The sequence below is a fragment of the Megachile rotundata genome, chromosome 10 (assembly GCF_050947335.1).
Source record: "Megachile rotundata isolate GNS110a chromosome 10, iyMegRotu1, whole genome shotgun sequence".
Lineage (NCBI taxonomy): Eukaryota > Metazoa > Arthropoda > Insecta > Hymenoptera > Megachilidae > Megachile > Megachile rotundata.
Window position 1 is genome coordinate 10,717,194 of NC_134992.1, and position 25,203 is coordinate 10,742,396.

The following is a 25,203-nucleotide window of genomic DNA, read 5'->3' on the forward strand; positions in this document are numbered from 1 at the left end:
ATAGTACATAAAATATACATAATATATCTCCATCATAAAAGAGATACCTGAGTATATTTTTTTTTAAATGATTAGTATTTTAGAAAGAAGAGGTTCTTATCGTAAGTAGGCTGATTCGGTTCTTAAAGCAGCGATCAATATGTGCGAACGTAAGCTCGTTCTCGAAATACTTTCCTTTCGAAAGCAACTTCCCGTTGCTTTTCACCTGGTCCCTGTTCTCGAGCTCCCTCGTGAATCTAGTTAAATCGAGATCGACCAAGAATTCCTCGAGAGTTACTTCTTTTTTCATCCCCTCGAACGCGTCCTCCTTTGTCTTCGCAACTTTTCTTAATAACATCCTGAAAGTTTCGCGAGGAGTTTCTTGTTGACGTTCGCCAGGGACATAATGCGAATGTCTGACGTCTTTTTTACTCTCCAAATATACTTTAACTCGATGTACTTGAATTCGGGAAATTTGCCTTTGATTTTGAGGCTTCGAGATTATTTGTTTTTATTTGATTATTGAATGATGGATTTTGAAGTGGGGACGTTTGAAGTTTGATGGAAGTGGGCCGCCATTTTGTTAGCGCTCTTAGCACAAAATGGCCGACGGTCACAGAATATAATGGCGGATTTTTACAAATGTAGAAAGTATAAGATGTTATGTATACTCATACAAATTCATGACATAAAAGTATTACAAAATGGCACTTATGGCACATCAATTTAAAGCTTGAGATGTATCGAAAATGACTACATAAATATTTCATTAATAGTAGTAGTACAAAATGGCTGGTTCATAGACAACAAATAATTTTGAAACGCAAAATGTCTGATGATAATTGTTGACATAAAAGTACCATAAAATGGTGTTTATGGTATGTCAATTTGAAGCTTAAAATTTAGTATACATATCTACCTTAATTTTATACTAAGGACATTAATAAAAATCCTTGATAGTCATATTCTATAAATTTCTTAGTTTCCATTAATGCAATATACATTTTAACAATTTTGTTTTAAAAAATTATGTAAAATGAAAATTATTACTACAGCAAATATTTAATAAATATATAACATGTATCAACAGTAAACTATAATATATTTAAATTGTTCAGGAATAAACAACGACCTTAGAGTTCTACAATAACCCATGACGTGAGAACTAAAAATAATGCAACACTTTCACAAAGCATTTTTTCCACGCGTAGTAGCGGGTTCGATTGGCCGACGTTTCAATCGAGCAAATAAATCGGAACAGGTCTCACAAGTGGATCAAAACTTTCGGAAAGAAAGTTGCAGCATAGAGGAAAATTTAATGCGTGTTTCAGACGATAACGTATCGCGTCTCGAAACTCGGGGAGTCTACGTTCGTTCGCGTACGCTCCGCTAATGCATAGTGAATTTCGTTTGCCGGAGAAGAAATATGAGAAAAAAGGAATGCGCAAATTGGGAAATTACGATCGAAGTGAACTCGGGCTGGTGGGTTCGATAACCTCCGTATGTTGTCTGGAATAATTACGTTCGACGAATACGGAGACTCTATAAGATAGTGATTGCATGTTTTGTGTGTGTATTGTCTTGTTGCGTTTAGTGTAGAGGGCAATTGCAATTTTTCAATTTTTCAATTATTTAATTATTCAATTTTTCAATTTTTCAATTTTTCAATTTTTCAATTCCCTAATCCCCAATTTCATCATTTCCTAATTTTCTAATTCTCCATTTCAATAATTTCCCAGTTCTCTAATTTCTCAATTCCCTAATTCCCCAATTTTCTTATTTTCTTATTTTCTTATTTTCTTATTTTCTTATTTTCTAATTTTCTAATTCCCCAGTTCCCTAATTTCTCAATTTCCCAATTTTCCAATTTTTCAATACCCTAATCTCCAATTCCCTCATTTCCCAATTTTCTAATTTTCCATTTCCCTCATTTCCCAATTCTATAATTTCTCAATTCCCTAATTTCCCAATTCCCTAATTCCTTAATTCCCCAATTCTCTAATTTCCCAATTTCCTAATTTCCCAATTTCCTAATTTCCCAATTCTATAATTTCCCAATTCCCTAATTCCCTAATTCCCCAATTCTCTAATTTCCCAATTTCCTAATTTCCCAATTTCTCAATTACCTCAATTTTTTAATTTCTCAATTTTTCAATTTTCTAAGGTTTCAAATTATCGATTTGTCAATTTGCCAATTTGTCAATTTGTAAATTCGTCAATTCGTTAATTTGTCAATTTGCCAATTTGTCAATTTGTTAATTTGTCAATTTGTTAATTTGTCAATTTGTCAATTTGTTAATTTGTCAATTTGTCAATTTGTCAATTTGTCAATTTGTCAATTTGTCAATTTGTCAATGTGTCCATCTGTTCATTTGTCAATTCGTCAATGTTTCAATTCTTTAATTCTCCAATTTATCAATTTTACAGTTGATAAGTTCTTCAATTCTTTGATGCTTCAATTTATCAATTTGGCAGTTGGTAAGTTCTTCAATTCTTTGATGCTTCAATTTATCAATTTGGCAGTTGGTAAGTTCTTCAATTCTTTAATTCTTCAATTTATCAATTTGACAGTTGATAAGTTCTTCAATTTTTCAATTATTCAAGCCTTCAATTCTTCAATTCTTTAATTCTTCAATTCTTCAATTCTTCAATTCTTCAATTCTTCAATTCTTCAATTCTTCAATTCTTCAATTTTTCAATTTTTCAATTCTTCAATTCTCCATTTCGTGCTAATAGATTTCAGATATACACTTCAATTACATTATGTCAGATTCAAAATTCCACATACACAAAAATTCATAAATCTACAAATTAATAAACAAGGCAATTAAACACCTATAAAATTTAATAATTGAAAAATATGAAAATACCTAAATTAATAATAATCAATGCCCTCGAATACAGATCATAAAACAGAACAATCCAATATCCAGAAAATAATATAATTAACTTTCGTACTTGTCACGATATTTAACTTTTACTGGATAGCGTATTTCTCTAGAATCTCACGGTCTCCTTCCTCTCGAAACTTCATTTTTCTGTCTTAACGAATGCGGTTACAAAAGTTTCTTCCATTTCCTTCTTGCATGCGTTTCCGTTTCTGTTTCAGCGACATCTTTTCTTCTTAACTTACTTGTTAAACTCCTGAAACATCGCGAAACGGAGTCGTTCAGAGGGAAACGACTATTGCATACTAATTTCTTTGTTTTCTGTATCATGGTCTCCTTACGATTCGAGTACTCGCATACTTAATAATGTGTTGCTGAGTAAGCACCACATTTGCGAGGTACTTGTTCAAATACAATAACTTTAGTTGCCACATTTACAGTAATAAATAAATTTCATATTAATATGTAGACTAAACGTAGATCAAAATAGGAGTGAGACAAAATTCTAACATACTGAGTGTCTTTTCTGACATTATGTCTTTTTTCAGTCCCCTTACGATTCGAGTACTTGCATAATAATTAATAATAATTAATAATGTGTTGCTGAATAAGCGCCACATTTGCGAGGTACTTGTTCAAATATAATAACTTAAGTTGTTACATTTATAGTAATAAATAAATTTTACATTAATATGTAGACTAAACGTAGATCAAAATAGGAGTGAGACAAAATTCTAACATACTGAGTGTCTTTTCTGACATTATGTCTTTTTTCAGTCTCCTTACGATTCGAGTACTTGCATAATAATTAATAATGTGTTGCTGAGTAAGCGCCACATTTGCGAGGTACTTGTTCAAATATAATAACTTAAGTTGTCACATTTACAGTAATAAATAAATATATTATTATGTAAACTAAATTTGAATAAAAATGGGGAACTGTCTGTTAAATTGTTTATCTATTTAATTATTTTTCTTTCTCATAAATTTTACAGGGAAAGAAATTTAATAAAATATTCTATTTCTAAAATTTTGCAAGGTATGAATTTTGTAAATTTTTTCATTTTGAAACTACTGTTTTGGAAAAATTGAAAATGTTCATTTTCTTTCTCTGCGTTTTCAGCAGGAAATAGAGATGTTGCATAGTATCATGCAAAAGTGTAATCAAGTGGAATCGTTTGACTATATTGACCCATTCGAGATCGTGATTCCACTGAACCAACAATGGCGGGGATAAAATATTACGAACCATAATTAGGTACTTCAAAGTTACATTTTCGTTTGGTAGCCGCGTTATATTGGCTGCCCGAATTAACAGCTATGTAGCCAAACACAACAGGTGCCACATAAATTTTGTTAGAAAACCTTGCAACGTTCATTGTATTCGATGAACAAGCGGACTATTTCGTTCTGACTTTTATATTTTTATTTAGTGAATGGCTCTTGATAGTAGGGTAAAATATGCAATATATTTCATATTTTAATTCATCTGTCTCTCTTTGTAAATTTTTATGATTGTTACATTTTTATTCACTACGTTAAAGAATTTTTAAATTTACAAATTATAAGGTTTTTAATTTTTTCGGTTTTTCGAATTGCAGTTTTGCAATTTTCCAATTTGTCAGTTTTCTAATTTTTCAATTTTTCAATTTTTTGATTTGTCGATTTTCCAATTTTCCAATTTTCCAATTTCCCAATTTTCCCATTTCTCAATTCCCTAATTTCCCAATTCTCTAATTTTCCAATTCTTTAATTTCCCAATTCTCTAATTCCCCAATTCCCTCATTCTCCAATTTTCTAATTCCCAAATTCCCCAATTCCCCAATTCCCCAATTCCCAAATTCCCAAATTTCCAAATTTCCAAATTCCCAAATTCCCAAATTTCCCAATTTCCCAATATCCCAATTTCCCAATTTCCCAATTTCCCAATTTCCCAGTTTCCCAATTTCCCAATTTCCCAATTTCCCAATTTCCCAGTTTCCCAGTTTCCCAGTTTCCCAATTTCCCAGTTTCCCAATTTCCCAATTTCCCAATTCCCTAATTTCCCAATTCCCTAATTTCCCAATTCCCTGATTCCCCAATTCCCTAATGCCCCAATCCCCCAATCCCCCAATTCCCCAATACCCCAATTCCCCAATACCCCAATTCCCCAACTTTCCAAATTTACAATTTTCCAATTTCCTCGATCGGAACGCATAGGCCTCCTCCTTGAAAGTGCACTTTTACACCGGTTAATTAGCTAACGCTCAAAATCGTGACAAGAGGATATCGGGCGCGTCGACGCGTTAATTATCAAGTGTTAATCAATTACCGTGGTATCGTCATCGTGCTGCCATGTCGAGATTCCTTCGACAAACAAAACTGAATGGCCCTGTCATCGTGCCTCTCTTTTTTACGTGAGATAAACTCGAAACGGAAGGTCCATTATCGAGGGAAGAGTAATTATCGTCGACTCTGGTGTGTTTGTAACTGGTGACTCGACACTTTCTACGATTCTCGATGTTTAGTGAAATATGCACTCGAATGGTGCGAAAAGATCGATTAGGAGAGGCTGATAAATGAGATTTCGATGAGGGGTGATTGATAGATTGTTCAATTACCGAATTGATAGATTGGTAAATTGATAGATTGGTAGATTGGTAAGTTCATAGATCGGTCGATTGGTAGATTGGAGGACTAGAGGATTTGCATATTGATAGATTCATGGATTGATGGATTGATCGATTAATGGTTTGGTGGATTGATGGATTGATAGATTGATAGATTGGTAGATTAGTAGATTAATAGATTCATAAATTGATAACTTGGCTTACTGATAAATTGATAGCTTGATAGATTTGTAAATTCATAGATTGGTAAATTGATACATTGATAGATTTATAGATTAATAGGTTGGTAAAATGATACATTGATACATTTATAGACTAATAAATTAATAGATTATTAAATTAACGGATCACTAGTGTTGTAAGTCGATAGATTGGTAGATTGGTAGATTTATGAATTTGTATATTAAAAAATTGATAAATTGATGCATTGGTCGATTGATAAATTAATGAACTGATGGATTGAGGAATTGATAAATTGATGAATTAATGAACTGATGATTTGATGCATTCATGAATTGACGAATTGACGAATTGGTAGATTGATAGATTGATAGATTGATAGGTTTATATCTTGATATCTTGATATTTTGACAGCTTGAAAGCTTGATAGCTTACAAGATTGATAGATTGAGTAACATTGATAGAATTGATAGAATTGATAGAATTAATAGAATTGATAAAATTGATAGAATTGATAGAATTGATAAAATTGATAGAATTGCTAGAGTTCATAGAATTGATAGAATTGATAGAATGTATAGTATTGATAGATTGATGAATTCATATATTAATTAATTGGTAGAACAGAAGGTCAATAAATTGACAAGATGATGAAGTAAAAAGTGCTTTGATAGAATCTGAGCAAAATATGATGAATACCATCCAAACAATATCAAATATTAAACTCCACATTTACTAATTAATTGTGGAGTTAATAAAATGCATAATAAAACTGCATAATAAGTAATTACAAGAACATTGTTCAGTATCAGTACCCAAACATCCCTCACCCCACAACAGTTCTCTTTGCAACGGCCCGGTGCGTTCCACCCCGTAAAAAGTTCACGGATAACAAAGTGCAGCGAATCAAGCAGTGATTATTTTAATTGAAACCCCTTCTGTACCGGGGAGAAAATAATTTACTTATCCGTAAAACGAAAAAGGAACACAAACGGTTCAAAGGAGAAGCGAGTATTCGCGACTAGCGAAGACGTACAGGCGATTTGCTTTGATATCATCCGAAGCATTTCCTTTTAGCCCCATTTTCAACCACGTAGCTGGTCTTTCTTCGCGAACAGAGGAAGACCGAGGGTCGAGGACCAAAAAATGCATTGGTCCCGGGAATGTGTTCCTTTGATGTATTGTGCATTCTGACCGAGAATAGAGATGTGTGTGACGGAGTGGTAGGACGTCTATCGTCTGGACAGAAACCGAGAACAGCTTTAAAGGCTATCTCCCAAGAGGTTACGCTTCGGGGGATTACACGTATCTCCTTGAGCCTTTCAATGGAGATTTGGTAGTCCATAGAATGGTATTGGCCCGTTCTTGCCGCGACCAGATAAGGAAAACGCGGGAACTTTTTAATCGACACTTTATTTTCACCGAGTCACGGGAAAAGTCACCTTTCAGATAACAGTTGTTCGATCTTTTTACTCTTCAGCACATTTTTTCTGAGTTTTATTGCCATAGAGTATGGTCAAACTGATAAACTCAATAAGACATTTCACTGGGATAAATTAGATTTGTTATATGTTCATCAAATTTAATAAATTTCTATTTAAATTCTTAAACAATGATATTAAAAAATGTTCAATATGTTTATGTTCGAATGTACCGTTTTTAAATAATATACAACCTCTATGTTTGAAGTTATGTGTTCTAAAATAGGACAATCTTGGGAACTTCTAATTAAAATTATGTATTCATCGACTTTTCATACTGAAATCGACTGAGAATGAAACTTATTAGTCTTGAAAGAAAGACGTACTACAAAATGTTCTATGTGATTGTTTGAATTTGCCGCCACTTTCAAGTAACGTAGTGGGGGGTTCAATATACCCGTACGTTATGAAAATATATTTGAAAAAGAGAATCACTGGAATTTTTACTTAAAATTGTACTTTCTTTTGATTATCATGTTAGGGCCAGTAGATGAAATTTATTATTGCAAAACGAAAAGAATACTCGTGTGTGCTATTTGAATTTGCCGCCATTTTTGAAAGCGCGGGAATTGGGTGGTTAATTCAAATGTCTGCATTGAATATTTTTAAATAATAAAATGGTAAAATAGTAAAATATTGAAATGGTGAAATATTTAAATTGTAAAATAATAAAATATTAAAATGGTAAAATGGGAAGGTTACAAAATATTAAATTGTAAAAATGACAAAATAACAAACCAACAGAATAGTGAAATACCATGTTAAAGAACTGAAGTACAACAAAATAAAATCCTGCATAAATTTTCCTAAAAAATATACTGAAAGTACCCTTGACATAATACTTGAATAATCTCTCACACGAATTTCAACAAAATAACAAAACATCAAATTTTTCACAAACCTCACAAGAAGAATAAGATAAGAATCATGAGCGGAAGATTTCCTTCGAGAAAAATTAAAAAAACTCCACAAGTTGTATTTTGCGTAAAGAGGTTACTTCCGCACTAAAATTTGCAAGGATTTAATTAATAAATTGTGCTTACCAACGTCGAAACCGTTCGCAGCATCGCCCTGCGGCGCAAGAGGGAAACGATAGCGGTGTTCGTTGGCTTCCAGATGCCGGACGCAACCCTTAAATCCGGTCCTCACCGGAAGTCGGTCGAGACCAGTTGTGTTTCCGGGCCCACCGACGAACAACGGCTCGCGGAAGGTAATCCTCGCAAACAAGCCCTGGAATCAGATTCAGAACAGTCCGATTCATGCAACCGTGAAAAGCTGTTATAATTCGCGACGATCTATTATACGAAAGCTCTCCCGGTAAGTTTGATTGCGTTCGCTGGAACTTTCGGCACGAACATCCACCGTGAAATTTTGCCAATTTCCTTGGCCCGATCTTTCAGGGCGAATTTTCGGGATTTGTTTCAGGGGAATATTAAGCGTTTGATGAATTTGGGAATTAATTTTATTGCGGAAGTTTCTTTGGGGGGATCAGTTGCGAATTCGTGGTTGTTGAGAAGGATTGGTTTAGGGATGTAAGGGTTTGATGATGTTTATTACATATTTTCCAATTTTCCAATTTTCTATTTTCCTAATTTTCTAATATTCCAATTTTCCAATTTTTTATTTTCATAATTCTATAATTTTCCATTTTCCCAATTTCCCAATTTCCCAATTTTCTAATTTCCCAATTGTCTAATTCCCCAATTCCCGCATTTCCCAATTTCCTAATTTCCCAATTCCATAATTCCCCAATTCCATAATTTCCCAATTCCATAATTTCCCAATTCCATAATTTTCCAATTCCATAATTTACCAATTCCATAATTTTCCAATTCCCTCACTTCCCAATTCCCTCATTTCCCAATTCCCTCATTTCCCAATTCCTTCATTTCCCAATTCCCTTATTTCCCAATTCCCTTATTTCCCAATTCCCTCATTTCCCAATTCCCTTATTTCCCAATTCCTTCATTTCCCAATTCCCTTATTTCCCAATTCCCTTATTTCCCAATTCCCTCATTTCCCAATTCCCTTATTTCCCAATTCCTTCATTTCTCAATTCCCTAATTTCCAAATTCCATAATTTTCAAATTCCCTAATTTCCCAATTCCATAATTCCCCAATTCCATAATTTCCCAATTCCATAGTTTTCCAATTCCATAATTTTCCAACACCCTAATTTCCCAATTCTCTCATTTCTCAATTACATAATTCCCTAATTCCATAATTTCCCTATTTTCCAATTTCCTAATTTCCTAATTTCCCAATTTTCCAATTTTCCAATTTTCCAATTTTCCAATTTTCCAATTTTCCAATTTCCCAATTTCCCAATTTCCCAATAACCAAATTCATTTCAAGTAACCTTCAAATAACCAAATATAAAAATTAAAAAATGTATAATTTTGAAAGAGGACGAAAAGAAAAATTATTCTGAATCCAACAAGAAAGCAGCGAATCGATAAATGATAAATTAATTAAATGTTCAGTGTCGATGAACGTCTAGTAACTTCAGTAATATTATCAAAAGAAGACATAATTAAAATGTTAATGACACCGGTTAATAATTAAAGCTAGAAGCGATAAAGTGTAGTCAAGATTAAATTGATCACACATCAAAGCAGAAATTTAATTAACCGACAGAGATTCTTTAGTGAATTTCATTCCTGAAACGAAAACTTCATTATGGATATTCGAAACTCTTGAAGCTACAGTTTCTCATAGAAGTATCTTCAGTAAATTTTAGCTCGGAAAATTGAATTTTAGTAGAAAATTAGCAAATTTTCGATCACTAAATTTCCAAATTTCTAGAATATTAAAGTTTCAAGATTCTGAATACGATACCTTTATTTTTGCTACGAAACAAAACAGATCTGTTCGCGGCAATTATGAACGACTTCCGAACGCAGCAACACGAAGTAATCGGAGATTGAATGAAATTAAACTTCGAAAGTCAATTACAAGTTATCATTACTTCGTAAGTAATCTCGAAGAAAAACCTGATTCTTCGTTTAAATTCGCGCTGAATAAACTTACGGGCTATTCGTCGAGCGGCATTTTTATTTGTATTTTAATTAGAGAAAAAGTTATCTTTAAAATGCCGTTTCGCTGTAACAAAGTAGTTCGAAAAAAGAAGAGAACAGAGTTAAAAGAGTCGGTTATAAAGGAAATATGCATCGTTACTTTCAGAAATTATGCAACGATGAATTCAATACGTATATTTCATTCTTGAAGGGGCTGTGAAGACTATTGTGCAGTAAATGTATTCTGCGATAATAAATCTTGCTTCTTCGAGCGTACAATATTTGTATGAATAAGTTATATGGATGTAGTCGAAATTATATCGATTGTAACACTAGTGTTGCTAATAGTGTGTTGGGTTATAGTGTTAGAAGTAACACATAATATTGTAGTATTGCTTATAATATATTATACTATAGTGTTACAAATAGTGCTACAGTGTTGGACACAACATGTAACGTTGTAGTGTTACGAATAACACTATAGTGATACACTAAACACATTGTGTTATAGTGTTACAAATAGGCCAGAAGTTTTCTACACAACATGATACATTACAGTGTTATGAATGACACTATAGTGTTGCACTGAACATATTACATTATAGTGTCACGAATAACACTATAGTATTGCAGTTAACACAATGCATTATAGTGTTACAAATAGCACTGAAGTATTGAACACAACATGTTACATTATCTTGTTATGAATAACACTGTAGTGTTGCAGTAAACGCAATGCATTACAGTGTTACAAATAGCACTGAAGATTTGAACACAACATGTGACATTATGATGTTATGAACAATACTATAGTGTTACATTAAACACAATGCATTATAGTGTTACAAATAGCACTGAAGTATTGAACACAACATGTTACATTATAATGTTATGAATAACACTATAGTGTTACATTAAACACATTGCATTATAGTGTTACAAATAGCACTGAAGTGTTGAACACAACATGTTACATTATGATGTTATGAATAACACTATACCACTAAACATAATACATTACAGTGTCGTGAATAACACTATAGTGTTGTACTGAACACACTACATTATAGTGTTACGAATAACATTATAATGTAGTACATGAAACATTGCACTATAGTATTAATATAACACAGTGTTACACACAATATATTACATTATATGTTGTGTTATTCCCAACACTATAAATATAATACACAGAAAATATTTCTTATACGAAAACCTTTAAAATCCACTAAACTCATAATCCACCCAGATTGAATCCACCTCAAAACGTCATCAAAATGCATGGAAATTAATAGAGAGAAGATACGTGGTTTAAATAAACGAATAAAGCCATATATCCGCAACTGCATTCTAATAAAATCGACGTCCAATACAGTGAAGGGTTAAACTTTTTCCAGCGCGGCAAATCGAAATCCAATCTCCTACAGGCTATAAGAAAAAGGTTGCCAGGAAAGCAATAAATTTCTACGATCGAAATTATTTTTCGTTCAAATCTATACGGACGAAAGGTCTGGCCATAAGTTACAGGCGAGGGTAGAAGAAAGCTTTCAGGGTGAACTAGAGACGTGGTTCGAGGAAAGTTTCGCGACTTCTCTAAGTGCATTAACTTCGAGACCGGTCGGGCTGGATTCGCGCGTCAACCCCCTGCCAACGGGGCAAGGGTTGTGTTTGATACGTACACAGGCGCAATCTCGGGCAAACGGGGGGTGCAAGAAACTCTCTCGTCGCACTCAGACGTCGACTGGGCAAATATGGGCCACCTTGGATGCATAATCCACGCAAATTGCTGCCATCTCCAAGCGCGTGTCGATGTCGACAGCGACGACGACGTTCTCTGCATCTCAAACCAACCCTCTCCTGTATCTCATACTAGCTTATTTTCGACGTGGCGAGAGATACTATGGCGTATCGTTTGTCTGATTCTGTCCCGTACCGTATTCATTTCAATCTTATAACAATTTGTAATTCTTTACTGTTGCGGTGGAGTTCAAAATTTAAATCCGTAATAATTCAACGATTTAGTCAATAGAAAACATAACAGTGAATTTAACTATTTGGTAATTATGTGATTTGCAAATTTGTGTGTCAATCGAAAATTTAGTAATTTGATTGTTTGGAGAGGTAATTCAATTCTGAATATTTAATAACTTGATCATTTTGTGTTTGAGTAAAATTTGTGATTCATAAAATTATTGATTACAAATTTTTCTAATTCCTCAATTTATTAATTACAAATTTTTACGATTTGAAAACTTGTTACTTAAGTGATTTCAAAATTTCGACTCGGCGATATGACGCGAGATAATATAATATGTGGCAATATACCTCGAGGCAATATACCACATGGAGTTATAAGGTTTGGCAATATAACGCGTGGAAATATACCACGAGGCAATATACCGTGTGGAATTGTAAGGTTTGGTAATATAACTCGCGGCAATATACCACAAGGCAATATACCGCGTGGAATAATAAGGTCTGGCAATATAACGCGTGGCAATATACTGCGTGGAATAATAAGGTCTGACAATATAACGCGTGGCAATATATCACGAGGCAATACTCCGCGTGGCAATATAACGCGAGGCAACATTACAAATACCAGTGTAGCGCATAATAATACGACGCGTGGCAATATAACGCGTGGTAACTTCAAATGTGGCTATATAACGCGCGGCAACTTCAAATATGGCTATATAACGCGCGGCAACTTCACATGCGGCGATATAACACGTGATAACTTCACATATGGCGATATAACGCGTGACAACTTCTCATGTGGCTATATAACGCGCGGCAACTTCACATGTGGCTATATTACGCGCGGCAACTTCACATGTGGCGATATAACGCGTGGCAACTTCACATGTGGCTATATAACGCGTGGCAACTTCATAACTCGCAATATACCACTTGACAATATAATTCGTGGCAATATAACACGTGGCAGCATCATGTACTGCAATATAACGCAAGGTAACAAAGAACGTGATAATAGAACGCGTGGCAATATAATATGAGGAAATCTAACCCGTGGCAATGTAACGCATGCTCTAAAAAGCGTAATAATATGCCTTTTAAGAAATAAGTGCATGGCAATATAACTAGTATTACAACAAGCAGTAATATACTGAGAGGTAATGTAATATATGGTCACGCGAATATCAATGTCTATTAAAACGCCGAGAAGACGATTTCACGTATTTTCGAGTGTTCCATAGAACGCAACGCGTTTTTCTCATCAATCTTATCCGCGTTCAACGAAATATAATGCGTTTCAGAAATGTGCTCCTCCGCGCGAGGAAATGGCTGCACTCTCCGCCGGCTCGACATCAAAGTGGAACGGGTTAAATTTGAGTTTCCGAAAGAGCGTGTCTTTTCATAAGCCCGGACCCACGCAAATCTCATTTACGTTGATATTTAGAGGATTCCCGTGTCTCGACATTAATCGTGACTCGTTTCGTTGCCGTTGCACATTAATTTACAGCTCCCGCGGAGGATGTTCTTTTTTTTCCCTTTCCAGGATGTTTTTCTCGTAATAGGCCCGCCGCAGACCTCACTTTCGATCAAAAGATCCGTCGAGACGGATCAGACGAATCCCGCGAAAGTTTCGCTCAAGTTCCATCGTAACTTTTTGCCGGCAGGAAGGCATCGATCGTTCCCCAACTTTATACAATTACGAACAGCCTATTGGGAAGTTCGTTCGTTGGAAGTCATTCCGCTGATACGTTTCGTCGGTTTTAATGGGGAAAGCCTGTTATCGGGACGGGAACGAAGATTAGTTGGAACGCGCGGGTAATTTAGAGATTTTCCGTTCAATTTTTCATCGCGCCAGACATTTTAGATATTTTTGCGGATCCGCGTTATTTAACGTTCGCTATCTTCCATTTGCCATAAAATATGTACGTGTCTAACCATTTATCCGATCGATATCGGTTCGCTGGACTTCAATATTTAATTCTCATTCGTTCAAATACGAATTTAATCCGTTAGCATATATTTCAAACAACATTTTACTTTTATACAAAATAATAATTATTTCAATCTTTATATCTTTCGATCGTTCATACTACATAAATAAATCGAGAGGATAAAAGTTAAATTCATTTTAAAAAAAATTCTTTTTATTAACAATTTAATCGATAAAAAATAAATCTCCAAGCAACATCATTTTTATAGTAACACAATTCAATTTTTAACATAATTAAAATTGTTATACATTCAAAATTTGACAAGTATAACTTGGGGTGAAACGAACAATAAACTCAAGAAAATGAAACATCGAAACTTAAGAAAAATTAGACGGTAATCGATAAAGATGTCGTTCGAAACATGACAGAATTTAAGAAAAAAAAGGAACATAAATACGTGTGCGACAGAACTAAATATTATATCGCTATCATGGCACCGGAACGTTTAGTTGTGGTCGCGCGAAAACCACTCGTACAACGGGTCTCTTTCATAAACTCGTTTCGGGTTTTTCCTGTACTACTTCGTTGTTGTCCCGCAAAACGAAAAAGGGGAAAGACATTAAAGCAGCTGCGAAAAGTAGTGCTAGTTATTCTCTGACCCGTTACAGAGTCGAGAAAATTAGATCCTCAAGAAACGTGCTTTGTATAACGGCTACCTTGCAATTACGGTCTTTGGTTGTTAACGAAAAGTAAAGATATCGCGATTGCAAATTCGAGGAATTGGAGATTTCACGGTTTGCACTCTTTACATTTAGATTTTTCATTCTACTCATTTAAAAATAATTAACGAAATAATTTTAACGAAATATAAATTTTAATTTTGTATGAGGATACTCGAAGATTGTAAATGTTTGTTAATTAAAAAATTTGTGAAATTTTTAGAGATTAAACTGTCGAAGAAACTTTCAATTTTCCTCAAGGGTTGAATTAAGAAATCTGGAATTTCCTAGATTTACACAACAGAATATTTTGAAAATCTGGAATTTGAAAAAATTGAAAAAAAAAAAAGAACTGAAATTTTCACACCGAGTTCGTAAAAGTTCGAACCCTTTGCGCGACGCAGCTATATTGAACGAGAAGTTTTTTAACACGGCGATGAAACTCCCGCAAAAACTGTTTGCCTTTTATGATTGCTCATAACCGGGAACATTGTTTTTTATCTCTTAACAAACTTCCATCATTACTTTTAACAGTGGAATAAAACAATTTCATGGAACAACTAACAATTTTACATCCAACAAGTTTCTCTTTACGCAGAGGAGCGTTCAATCCCGCTGAAACTGGATGGAAATAAATAACGGAATACAGGGTGTCTCATAATTTGTGTAGGTCCTTAAAATTGGGAAGTAAATGACGCGATTTTGAATAAGATTTCCCTTTGCAAAAATGGGATTTGTTCACGATCGCAGCAGGTTCGAAGCCATCACTACCTGAGCGTTTTTTCTTAATAATTCAGAAACGAAGCATCAAACCCCATTTCCGCAAAGGGAAATCTTGCTTAGAATCACGTCCTCTACCACCCCTTTCCAGGAGTTACATGATTTGTGAGACATCCTGTATATATTTGACAGTCAGACGTAAAGGTACATACGCGATATGTTAAATCATTAAAACAAAGAATGATAATGTACTTGCTGTTTCATCAAGTTATATAAAATTTGAGGAATCACGTCAGCCATCCCTCATTTCACCTACACTAATTTTGAGACAGCCTGTATAGACAGGCGAAATGAAAGCAAGTTTCGAGAAGATACGAGCGAGGCAGTGTCAAAAGAAAGGGGTGGTTCATCTGTTTTGAGTCACGTCGTGGCTAGCCAAAGAAACGCGAGGAGAAGAAAGGCGGAAGTAAGAGGAGAAAAAGAAAAGATGAAAAAGTAATGTTAGGTAAGGTCGGTTCCTCTAATTACGACGCCGTCGTTAGGACACCGAGTGCTTAATGGCACTTCCGGACAAAGTGGCCCCGGCTTAGCTCGCGAACCTATTCTCCGGCTGATTTTAAAGGTAATTAAACTCGCCCTCCGGGGAAAAACAGACGGATCGTCTTCGAAACCATCCATCGATTATCGTTTCTTTCGTTCACGGTTCTTGTTGAGGATCCGAGGAAGTGGATCGAGTCGAAACGGAAGCTCCTGATCCCTTTTGTAGCACGGTTTCGACGGGAGGAGAGCGATACGCAATTAATTCTCTGCTTGTACACTTTATCCGACGGATTTTCCGCTTGTTTGCCGAGTTTTCTAGTTACACCGCTCGAGGTGCTTCGGGTTTCGTTCGCTGATCAGGGATTTCTTGCTTGTCGGTGTCAAAAATTTATTTTATCGATGGAGACGAGGAAAGTGTGGGTAATTGGAGATGACTGTTTATCAATAATCGTGAAATATTTCATTATTCTTTTATTTTGCAGGAGATTATTGGCGAATTATGTTTGAGAGATTTGTATTGATAAATAATATCACGCGTTATATTGCCATGGGTAATATTGAAATTTGCTATATTGCCACGGGTAATATTGTTGCGAGTGATGAGAGTACACGCTATTTTGCCGCAAGTGATATTTCTACGCATTGCGTTACCTCGCGTTATATCGCCACGAGTGGCATTACTATATCTTATATGACCATGCGTTTCATCACCACAACTGATATCACTATATTTCACTTTGCTAGAAGAGATATTGCTACACGTTACATTACCTCGCGTTATATCGCCACGAGTGGTATTACTACATCTTATATGGCCATGCGTTTTACCACCACAAGTGTTATCACTATATTTCATTTTACTACGAGTGATATTGCTACGCGTTACGTTACCTCGCGTTATATTGCCACGAGTAATACCACGCGTTATATTGCCATATGCTATATTTCCACGAATTAGAGCACAACGCGATCTTATAACTATGCGTTACATTGTCATACATTAAATTCCCACTTGATATATCGCCACGCGTTATATTGCCATGCACTGCACTTTCATATGTCGTACTTTCCCTGAGTCGTACTACTCACATATTAGATCACCGCATGTATTTTCTATGTGAAATATATATCCACGCGTTATATCGCCGTTATAACGCGCGGCAATATAACGCGAGACAATATCGTATAAGCTAAGAAAGAAATATTACGTGTTCCCCGTGTTTCATTACATCAACGTGTATAAATTAGGGCAAAATTAGCACATTGCGCAAAGGTATTCATGGAGATCGATAAACATGCCGATATATCGCGAAGTTTTCACGATCCTGCTAACTTTCAGAAGTAACGCAACATTTTACTGATTACACGGCGACGATGATGTGTCTGCCTGGCCTTTTTCATGGGTGTGGTACCATCTATTCATCGTCTGGCCATCTGTCTTTATATGTCTGACCGTGGCTCGTAAACGTTAGGGAATGAAAATGCATTCGGTTTTCACGCGAACGTATTCTGTGCCATGAAACGCGATGCTATCTAGAACGATTCCGAGGCACGTCGAAATGGTAATTTCGTCGGGCTATCGTGATCAGAAATAACCAAGAGAAATGTAATCGACTAACAGCAATTGCCTTTGATGTTGGATACCGTGAATGCAATTTTAAGCATTAGATGTATGGCATAAAGTTCTGGAACGGTGACGAAACATTTAATTTTTTGGTAGGCTTGTAACGTAGACTTCTTTTTATTATATTCCAACAAAAGCTTTTATGTTGCCATATTGAGTCCAATCGTATGAAGAGTTTTTTCATTATAATGAGAAATGTTCCCTAATGTTCCCGGCCATGAGTTGTCCCGATTTTGTTAGTGCTGTTTTATTAAAACCAACGTAGCACGAAATCAACTAAAATCACATTCGACGGGAACAGTTTTAATTGAAACTCGAATCTGTAGGAATCACGTGGCGCAGTGACGAGAGCGTGGAGAGAAAAAAAATGTCTGTTCGTGACGAAGAGCTTAAAATTCTGTCGCGAGGGAAACGTTGGGCACTCGAAAAACGACGGTACACGTGAAAATGTAACTTATTCCTTTCATTTAATATTTATCGTCATTCTGACGCGTGCAGCTGGCTCGTTCGCTCCTCCCGAACACGGCTCGTAAACTCCTCTTTTTCTCCTACAATTTTTATCCGCCATTTTCAACTCGCGATTCAACGTTTGTTATTATATCGCGACTAACGTTTTCTTTAAATTACAGCGTGAAACTGCCTGCTATTTCGCTCTCGAATTAAAAGTCTTTAAAAGCTGCCTGCTCTCTCTTGCTCGCTTTTTTCTGTTACACGGACGCGCGCACACGCGCGCGTTACACGCTTTCCTTCTTTCTTGCTGCTCGAACTTTCCCTCTCAGACCCTCTTATAAGACTTGCAAATTGTTTCGTAATAAGTTAGTACGGCGTCTTAGCAGCAGAAGCAGAAAGAGCCACTACTTTCTTCGCGGACAAGTACTTTCGAGTGCTCCTTTTAAAACAGCCGAGTTCGTTCGCGGCCAAATTCTGCGAAACAATTGTGGAATATTGTTCCTGTCGACTCGTTCAGAGCAAAAACAAAAACGCGTGTTCTTTTCGACTATGGAAATCTTATTAGTTTATTGAAGGATGAAGAAAATATGGCTGTGAGTGACACTTGACGTATTATATTACCATTTTATTCGCACGTATTATATTACCACGCATTATATTGCTTCGCGTTATATTGCCGTGCGTCAAAAAAGCAACGTGGTATGTCGCCACGCGTCAAGTTACAACGCGCTGAATCACCACGCGTTATATTCCCATTCGTTATATTGCCATGCGATATATAGCCAGTTGTTATATTACCACGCGTTATATAGCCATTTGTAGTATCGTCACGCGTTTCACTGTTACGCGTCATATTATTCATATGTGATACTTTCACACGTTATATTACTACGCATTATATTCGCACGTATTATATTACCACGCATTATATTGCCTCGCGTTATATTGCCGTGCGTCAAAAAAGTCACGTGGTGTATGGTCACGCGTCAAATTACAACGCGCTGAATTACTACGCGTTATAGTCCCATTTGTTATATTGCCACGCGTTGTATAGCCACGCGTTATATAGCCATTTGTAATATCGTCACGCGTTTCACTGTTACGCGTCATATTATTCATATGTGATACTTTCACACGTTATATTACTACGCATTATATTCGCACGTATTATATTACCACGCATTATATTGCCTCGCGTTATATTGCCGTGCGTCAAAAAAGTCACGTGGTGTATCGCCACCCATCAAGTTACAACGCGCCGAATCACTACGCGTTAATTCCCAGTTGTTATATTGCCACGCGTTATATAGCCACTTGTTATATCGCCACGCGTTATATAGCCATTTATAGTATCGCCACGCGTTTGACTATTACGCGCCATATTATTCATATGTTATACTTTCACACATTATATTACTACGCATTATATTCGCACACATTATATTGCTTCGCGTTATATTGCCGTGCGTCAAAAAAGCATTGTGGTATATCGCCACGCGTCAAATTATAACGCGCCGAATCACTACGCGTTAATTCCCACTAGTTATATTGCCACGCGTTATATAGCCACTTGTTATATCGCCACGTGTTACATAGCCATTTGTAGTATCGTCACGCGTTTCACTATTACTCGTCATATTATTCATATGTTATACTTTCGCACGTTTTATTATCACGCGTTACATCGCCGCACGTTATATTGCAATAGTTAGGTTGTCCAATTATATTGCCATATCCACGAAAAACAGCAAACTCTCTATATAATCAGTAAAATATCGCGTTACTTTCGTAATTTAGCAGTATCGAGGATATTTCATATATCGGTTTGTTTATCGACCTCCTAGAACACCGTCGTGCGAACTGCTAATTTTACCCTAATTTATGGACGCTGACATAATGAAACTGGGTCGACCGGCTGGTCTGACGTTCGTTGCGTGCGCGATTTTATTAAAATTTCTATAACGCTTACGGAAATGAGATATCTTGGTTAATTAAATCGACGCGATCTAATATCGCGTTTCGCGATGAAATATTAACACAGGGCGTTCCTTAAAGTTTCTCTACGTAATCGACGTGGAAAATCTTCAAAAATATGTCCGGTGAATTTTGCGAAAATTTAGATCTAAATTTTTAATCAAATTTCACTCGGCTGACAGTTTCATAATGTGCATAAAAATATATTTCCCAAGAATTTTTAAATTTGATTCCATAAATTATATACCTGTATCCGAAAAACGTAAATAATGTAATCTGTAAGATGTACAACGTCGACTTTGATACGTCATAAATATTCGATTAAGATTTAAGAGGATAATTTCATTAAAATTTAAGAGGACAATTCGACAGAAACGCGTTGAAAATGTAGGTCACCGATTTGGCCGATTGTCCAAGAAATTTCGGAATTTTCACGAGTCGCACGTTTCGGGAGACACCCGTATAATTTACCGGCAGTTAAACGGGACGTTCCCCTTTAAAATTCCGGCTCGTCTGACATCTTTGCTAGAGACGAGCAAATCTTTTCACCAACTTTCCGTGTACACTTGCCTCGTTGCACGTCATCGTTATTCACCCGCGATGCAATCCGGGTTTCACGATACGCGTTTTCCCCGGTCGGCTCGTTATTTTCCAAGGAAATCGTCCGTTTAACGAGCAACACGATTATCGCACACGAATTTCAGCATGTTAATTACCGGCTCGTTCAACGGCGACATACTTTCCTTCCGCTCCGGTTTCGTTGCGATGAAAATCATTTTCACCCTCGATGAAATAGAAAAAAAAAAAAAGAAAATAGAAGAGGTACGTTGCAATTGACGGGAATAGAAAAGCGATGTTTCTTCGCTGATCGATCGATCGATAATCGATACGACAATTTCCGAGATTGGGTGTACAATGTGACGAACAGCTTCTATTTTACGAGCTGCTGTAATTGTTCCAGCGAAATTAACGGCCCGTGTTAATTTGTCCTGTACGCCTATGAATGATTAAGTATCATTAAATTTATCGCGGTGTATAAAATTGTTCCGGTGAAAATGAACGTGTAGATGTATATTTAAATTGGAATATTTTGAGGAGGTTCAGAATGTTTCTACTTTGTAAAAATTTATTGGAGGGTTTTGAATTGAAGAATGGAGGAATTGAAGAATTGAAGAATTGCAAAATTGCAATTGACTTACAAGAATTGACTTGAAGAATTGAAGAATTGAAAGAATTGAATGAATTAAAAGAACTGAAAGAATTGAAAGAATTGAAAGAATTGAAAGAATTGAAAGAATTGAAGAATTGTGGAATCAAACAATTGAACGATTGAATAAGTAAAAAATCAGAGAGTCCAAGAATCTGGAAATCCAAGATTCAAAGAATTGAAGAACAGTAGAATTAAAGATCTGAAGAATTGAAAAATTGGGAAATTGGGAAGTTGGGAAATTGGGAAACTGGAAAATTGGAAAATTTGGGAACTGGGGAATTAGAAAATTGGGAAATGAGGGAATGGGGAAATCAGGGAATTGGGAAATTAAGGAATTGGAATATTGGAAAATTAAAAAATTGAAAAATTGAAATTTTGGAAAATTGGAAAATTGGAAAATTTGGGAATTGGGGAATTGGGGAATTAGAAAATTGGGAAATGAGGAAATTGGAATATTGGAAAATTGGAAAATTGAAAAATTGAAAAATGGAAAAATTGAAAAATTGAAAAATTGAAAAATTGAAAAATTGAAAAATTGAAACATCACACCATCGATAAATTGGAAATTTGGAAAATTAAAATCCTGGTAAAGATTAAAAATTCAGGAACGAGAAAAGGGAATGAAACTAAAAGATTGGAAAGCGGAAAACTAAAAGATTAGAAAACTGGAAAATCGGAAAACTGTCGATTTCAATTCGGCAGAGTGTACAATCAAATATTTGCCTAGAACGCTAAGAAATCTGTTTCCAACTTTATCGATAATCAATCCATCCCTTTCATCCACGAACACAGTAATACGTTTCACCGACGATACCGTCTAGAACGATGAAGGGAAGAAGTATTCTTACCTTCGATCTTCCCTCTACGCGTTTCTCTTGATTCAGCTGAATCCAGGCGTCCCATCGATGTCTGTATACAGTCAGTGTGTTCCATTCGTTCAGTCTGACTGTTTGTGTGCTTCTGACGGTACCGACTCCGCTGCCACAATCGAACCTTTAAAAAAAGAAAGAGTTCCAGTTATTTTTAGAGAACTCAAACACCTTTCTCAAGACAAATAATTTTAAAAAACATCTTACAATTTAGAATGTCTTACAAATCCAAAAATTTGGGGATATAGAAAATTTCCGCAATATCTTAGAAAATCTCCTCAATAGCCACTTTGGAGATTTTATAATATACGAGGTAATTTCGCGAAGAAATAAAACAGCAACCTGCATAAGCCACTGATTACGCAAACATTGCTTCGTTACTTGAAGTGTACTTCCGTTCGGTAGCAGTTAGTTTTCGCGGCGCGAATTACGGAAGTCGCCGGTGCTAAGTGGCAGATCCTAAGTCGCAGTAATTATTACCGCCGGACGGATTAACGACACGGGTAACGAGAAATTTTAACAAGTTATGCCGTGTGCACCGTGAATTCCGCACTGTCGAAGCACGTAATTAATAGTACACCGGCGAGTGCCACTCGCAACTTTAAAGATGCGCTTTCGGCCAACTCGTTGTTTCGGTCGAAGAAACCGTCTCTCGCCGTTAAATTCTTCGCATCACGTTCCGACACCGTAGTTTACAAGATACACTACTTATTCGACAGCGAACTATTTACGTTCAAGGAACATAACTATTCAGCGTGTTTCAACGTGGGAGGGTGGTCCGATTATGTACACGCTTATTCTACTTGTCCGACGGTTCATTGCTTCGCTGTAATTAGGGATCACGCATGGGTGCAATTTGCCTGTCTTTAAGTCCATTATACTTTAATTAGTTGAGTAGTTGGCTTTGCTTGTCTGATTAGGAATTCATATTTTATTTGGTTGTTATGTGATTTAGCTGATAATGTATTGTTTCAGTTTACCTTACTGATTAATGGTGAGTTATATTTTAGTTATTGAGTTATTCTACTTGTTTGATTGTATACTGTTTTAATTTGTCATTTTAATAAGTAGCTTATTATGTTTTATTTACTGAAGTTATTTACTGGTCTTGTCAGATGTGATAAACTTATCTACTTGTCTGACTACATACGACAAGGTTATCTACTTGTCTGACCACATATGACAAGCTTGTCTACTCGTCTGATTGCATACAGCAACCTTATGTACTTGTCTGACTACGTATAGCAACCTTATCTACTTGTCTGACTACATACAGCAGCATTATTTACTTGTCTGACTACATACGACAAGCTTATCTACTTGTCTGACCACATACGATAAGCTCATCTACTCGTCTGATTGCATACAGCAACCTTATGTACTTGTCTGACTACGTATAGCAACCTTATCTACTTGTCTGACTACATACAGCAGCCTTATTTACTTGTCTGACTACATATAGCAGCCTTATCTACTTGTCTGACTACATACGACAACCTTATCTACTTGTCTGATCACATACGACAACCTTATCTACTTGCCTGATCACATACGACAACCTTATCTACTTGTCTGACTGCATACAGTAACCTTATCTACTTGTCTGACTACCTACACTATATCTACTTGTCTTACCACCTATACCATATCTACTTGTCTTACCAGCTACACCATATCTACTTGTCTTACCACCTACATTGTATCTACTTGTCTGACCATACACATCATATCTACTTGTCTTACCAGCTACATCATATCTACTTGTCTGACCATTTACATTGTATCTACTTGTCTGACCAGCTACATTGCATCTACTTGTCTGATCACCTACATCATATCTACTTGTCTTACCAGCTACACCATATCTACTTGCCTTACCAGCTACATCATATCTACTTGTCTGACCAGTTACATTGCATCTACTTGTCTGACTACCTACATTGCATCTACTTGTCCTACCAGCTACACCATATCTACTTGTCTTACCAGCTACATCATATCTACTTGTCTGACCAGTTACATTGCATCTACTTGTCTGACTACCTACATTGCATCTACTTGTCCTACCAGTTACATCATATCTACTTGTCTTACCACCTGCACCATATGTACTTGTCTGACCATATACATCATATCTGCATGTTTGATCATGTATAAGAACAGTATCTACTTGTCTTCCCACAAACGACATCCACTTGTCTAACCTCAATCTACAATTTCTTTCTACCTATCCATTTCTCAACTGTGCATCACAAACGTACCTACGAAATATTCATGTAAAATGATCATTATCTAACGTCCACAAGATGCACCCATTTTCAGAATTCGATAAATCCAACCAATAATTAAGTTAACGCAGTTAAACGTCCTGTTCGAAATTTATCTTCGTAGACACGTACTCGAAGGTTATATATGAGAAACATGGCCGACTAAAGTAGAGTTTAAACCGTCTATCTCGCGAATTTGACTGCGCGTTTTGCATTCGACTTGATCGCGGGATTAGCAGAACGAAGGATACTCGGAGTGGTAAGACGAGAGACAGAAATTCAATTCGCAGCCATTGTCGCCGGATATCCGTTGAGAGACTAATGCCTGTTGGAGTCTCTCGCGAGGATAAGGAGAGGTAAGGTCGAGTTCCTACGCTTCGTTCGTTCGAAAGCCGTTTACCTCGACCCAAGACGCAGTATTAACGCGAATAACAGAGCTAGCATGATAATTAAGGACTACCCCGGGGACGAACTTCGTGACCCTGACCTTCTTCATCGCCGGAAAAAAAAAGTGTACTTGACATTTTCGACTGCGACCCACGCGAATCAGGAGAAGTCACGTAGGGTATTCGTGTGTTATGCTTCAAGATAATTGTCAAAATTTTATAGTTCTAGGTTTATCAATTTTTAATTCTTAAATTTTCACTTTTTTTTTGTTTTCAAGGTTTTCTAGTTTCTAAATTATTATATTTTTCCATTTTTAAATATTGTCATTTTCTATTTCTTACTTTTCTAGGTTTTCAAATACTTTTATTTTAAAAT

General features: G+C 35.9%; 1 protein-coding gene across 9 annotated transcripts in view; it reads right to left on the reverse strand.

Moving 5' to 3' along the window:
* LOC100874698 (pikachurin) overlaps positions 1–25,203 on the reverse strand; it is a 233,668-nt gene that overhangs the window by 42,973 nt on the left and 165,492 nt on the right. For all 9 annotated transcript variants that reach the window (XR_013039633.1, XR_013039632.1, XR_013039631.1 and 6 more), the window contains exons 7-8: positions 22,154–22,298; positions 8,181–8,367 (exon numbers count right to left, since the gene is read on the reverse strand). Coding sequence is in view for 3 of the 9 variants with exons in the window: in XM_076536382.1 (XP_076392497.1) it covers positions 8,181–8,367; positions 22,154–22,298 (332 nt within the window). In the remaining 6 variants the exon portion in view is untranslated. The remainder of the gene's footprint in view (positions 1–8,180; positions 8,368–22,153; positions 22,299–25,203) is intronic.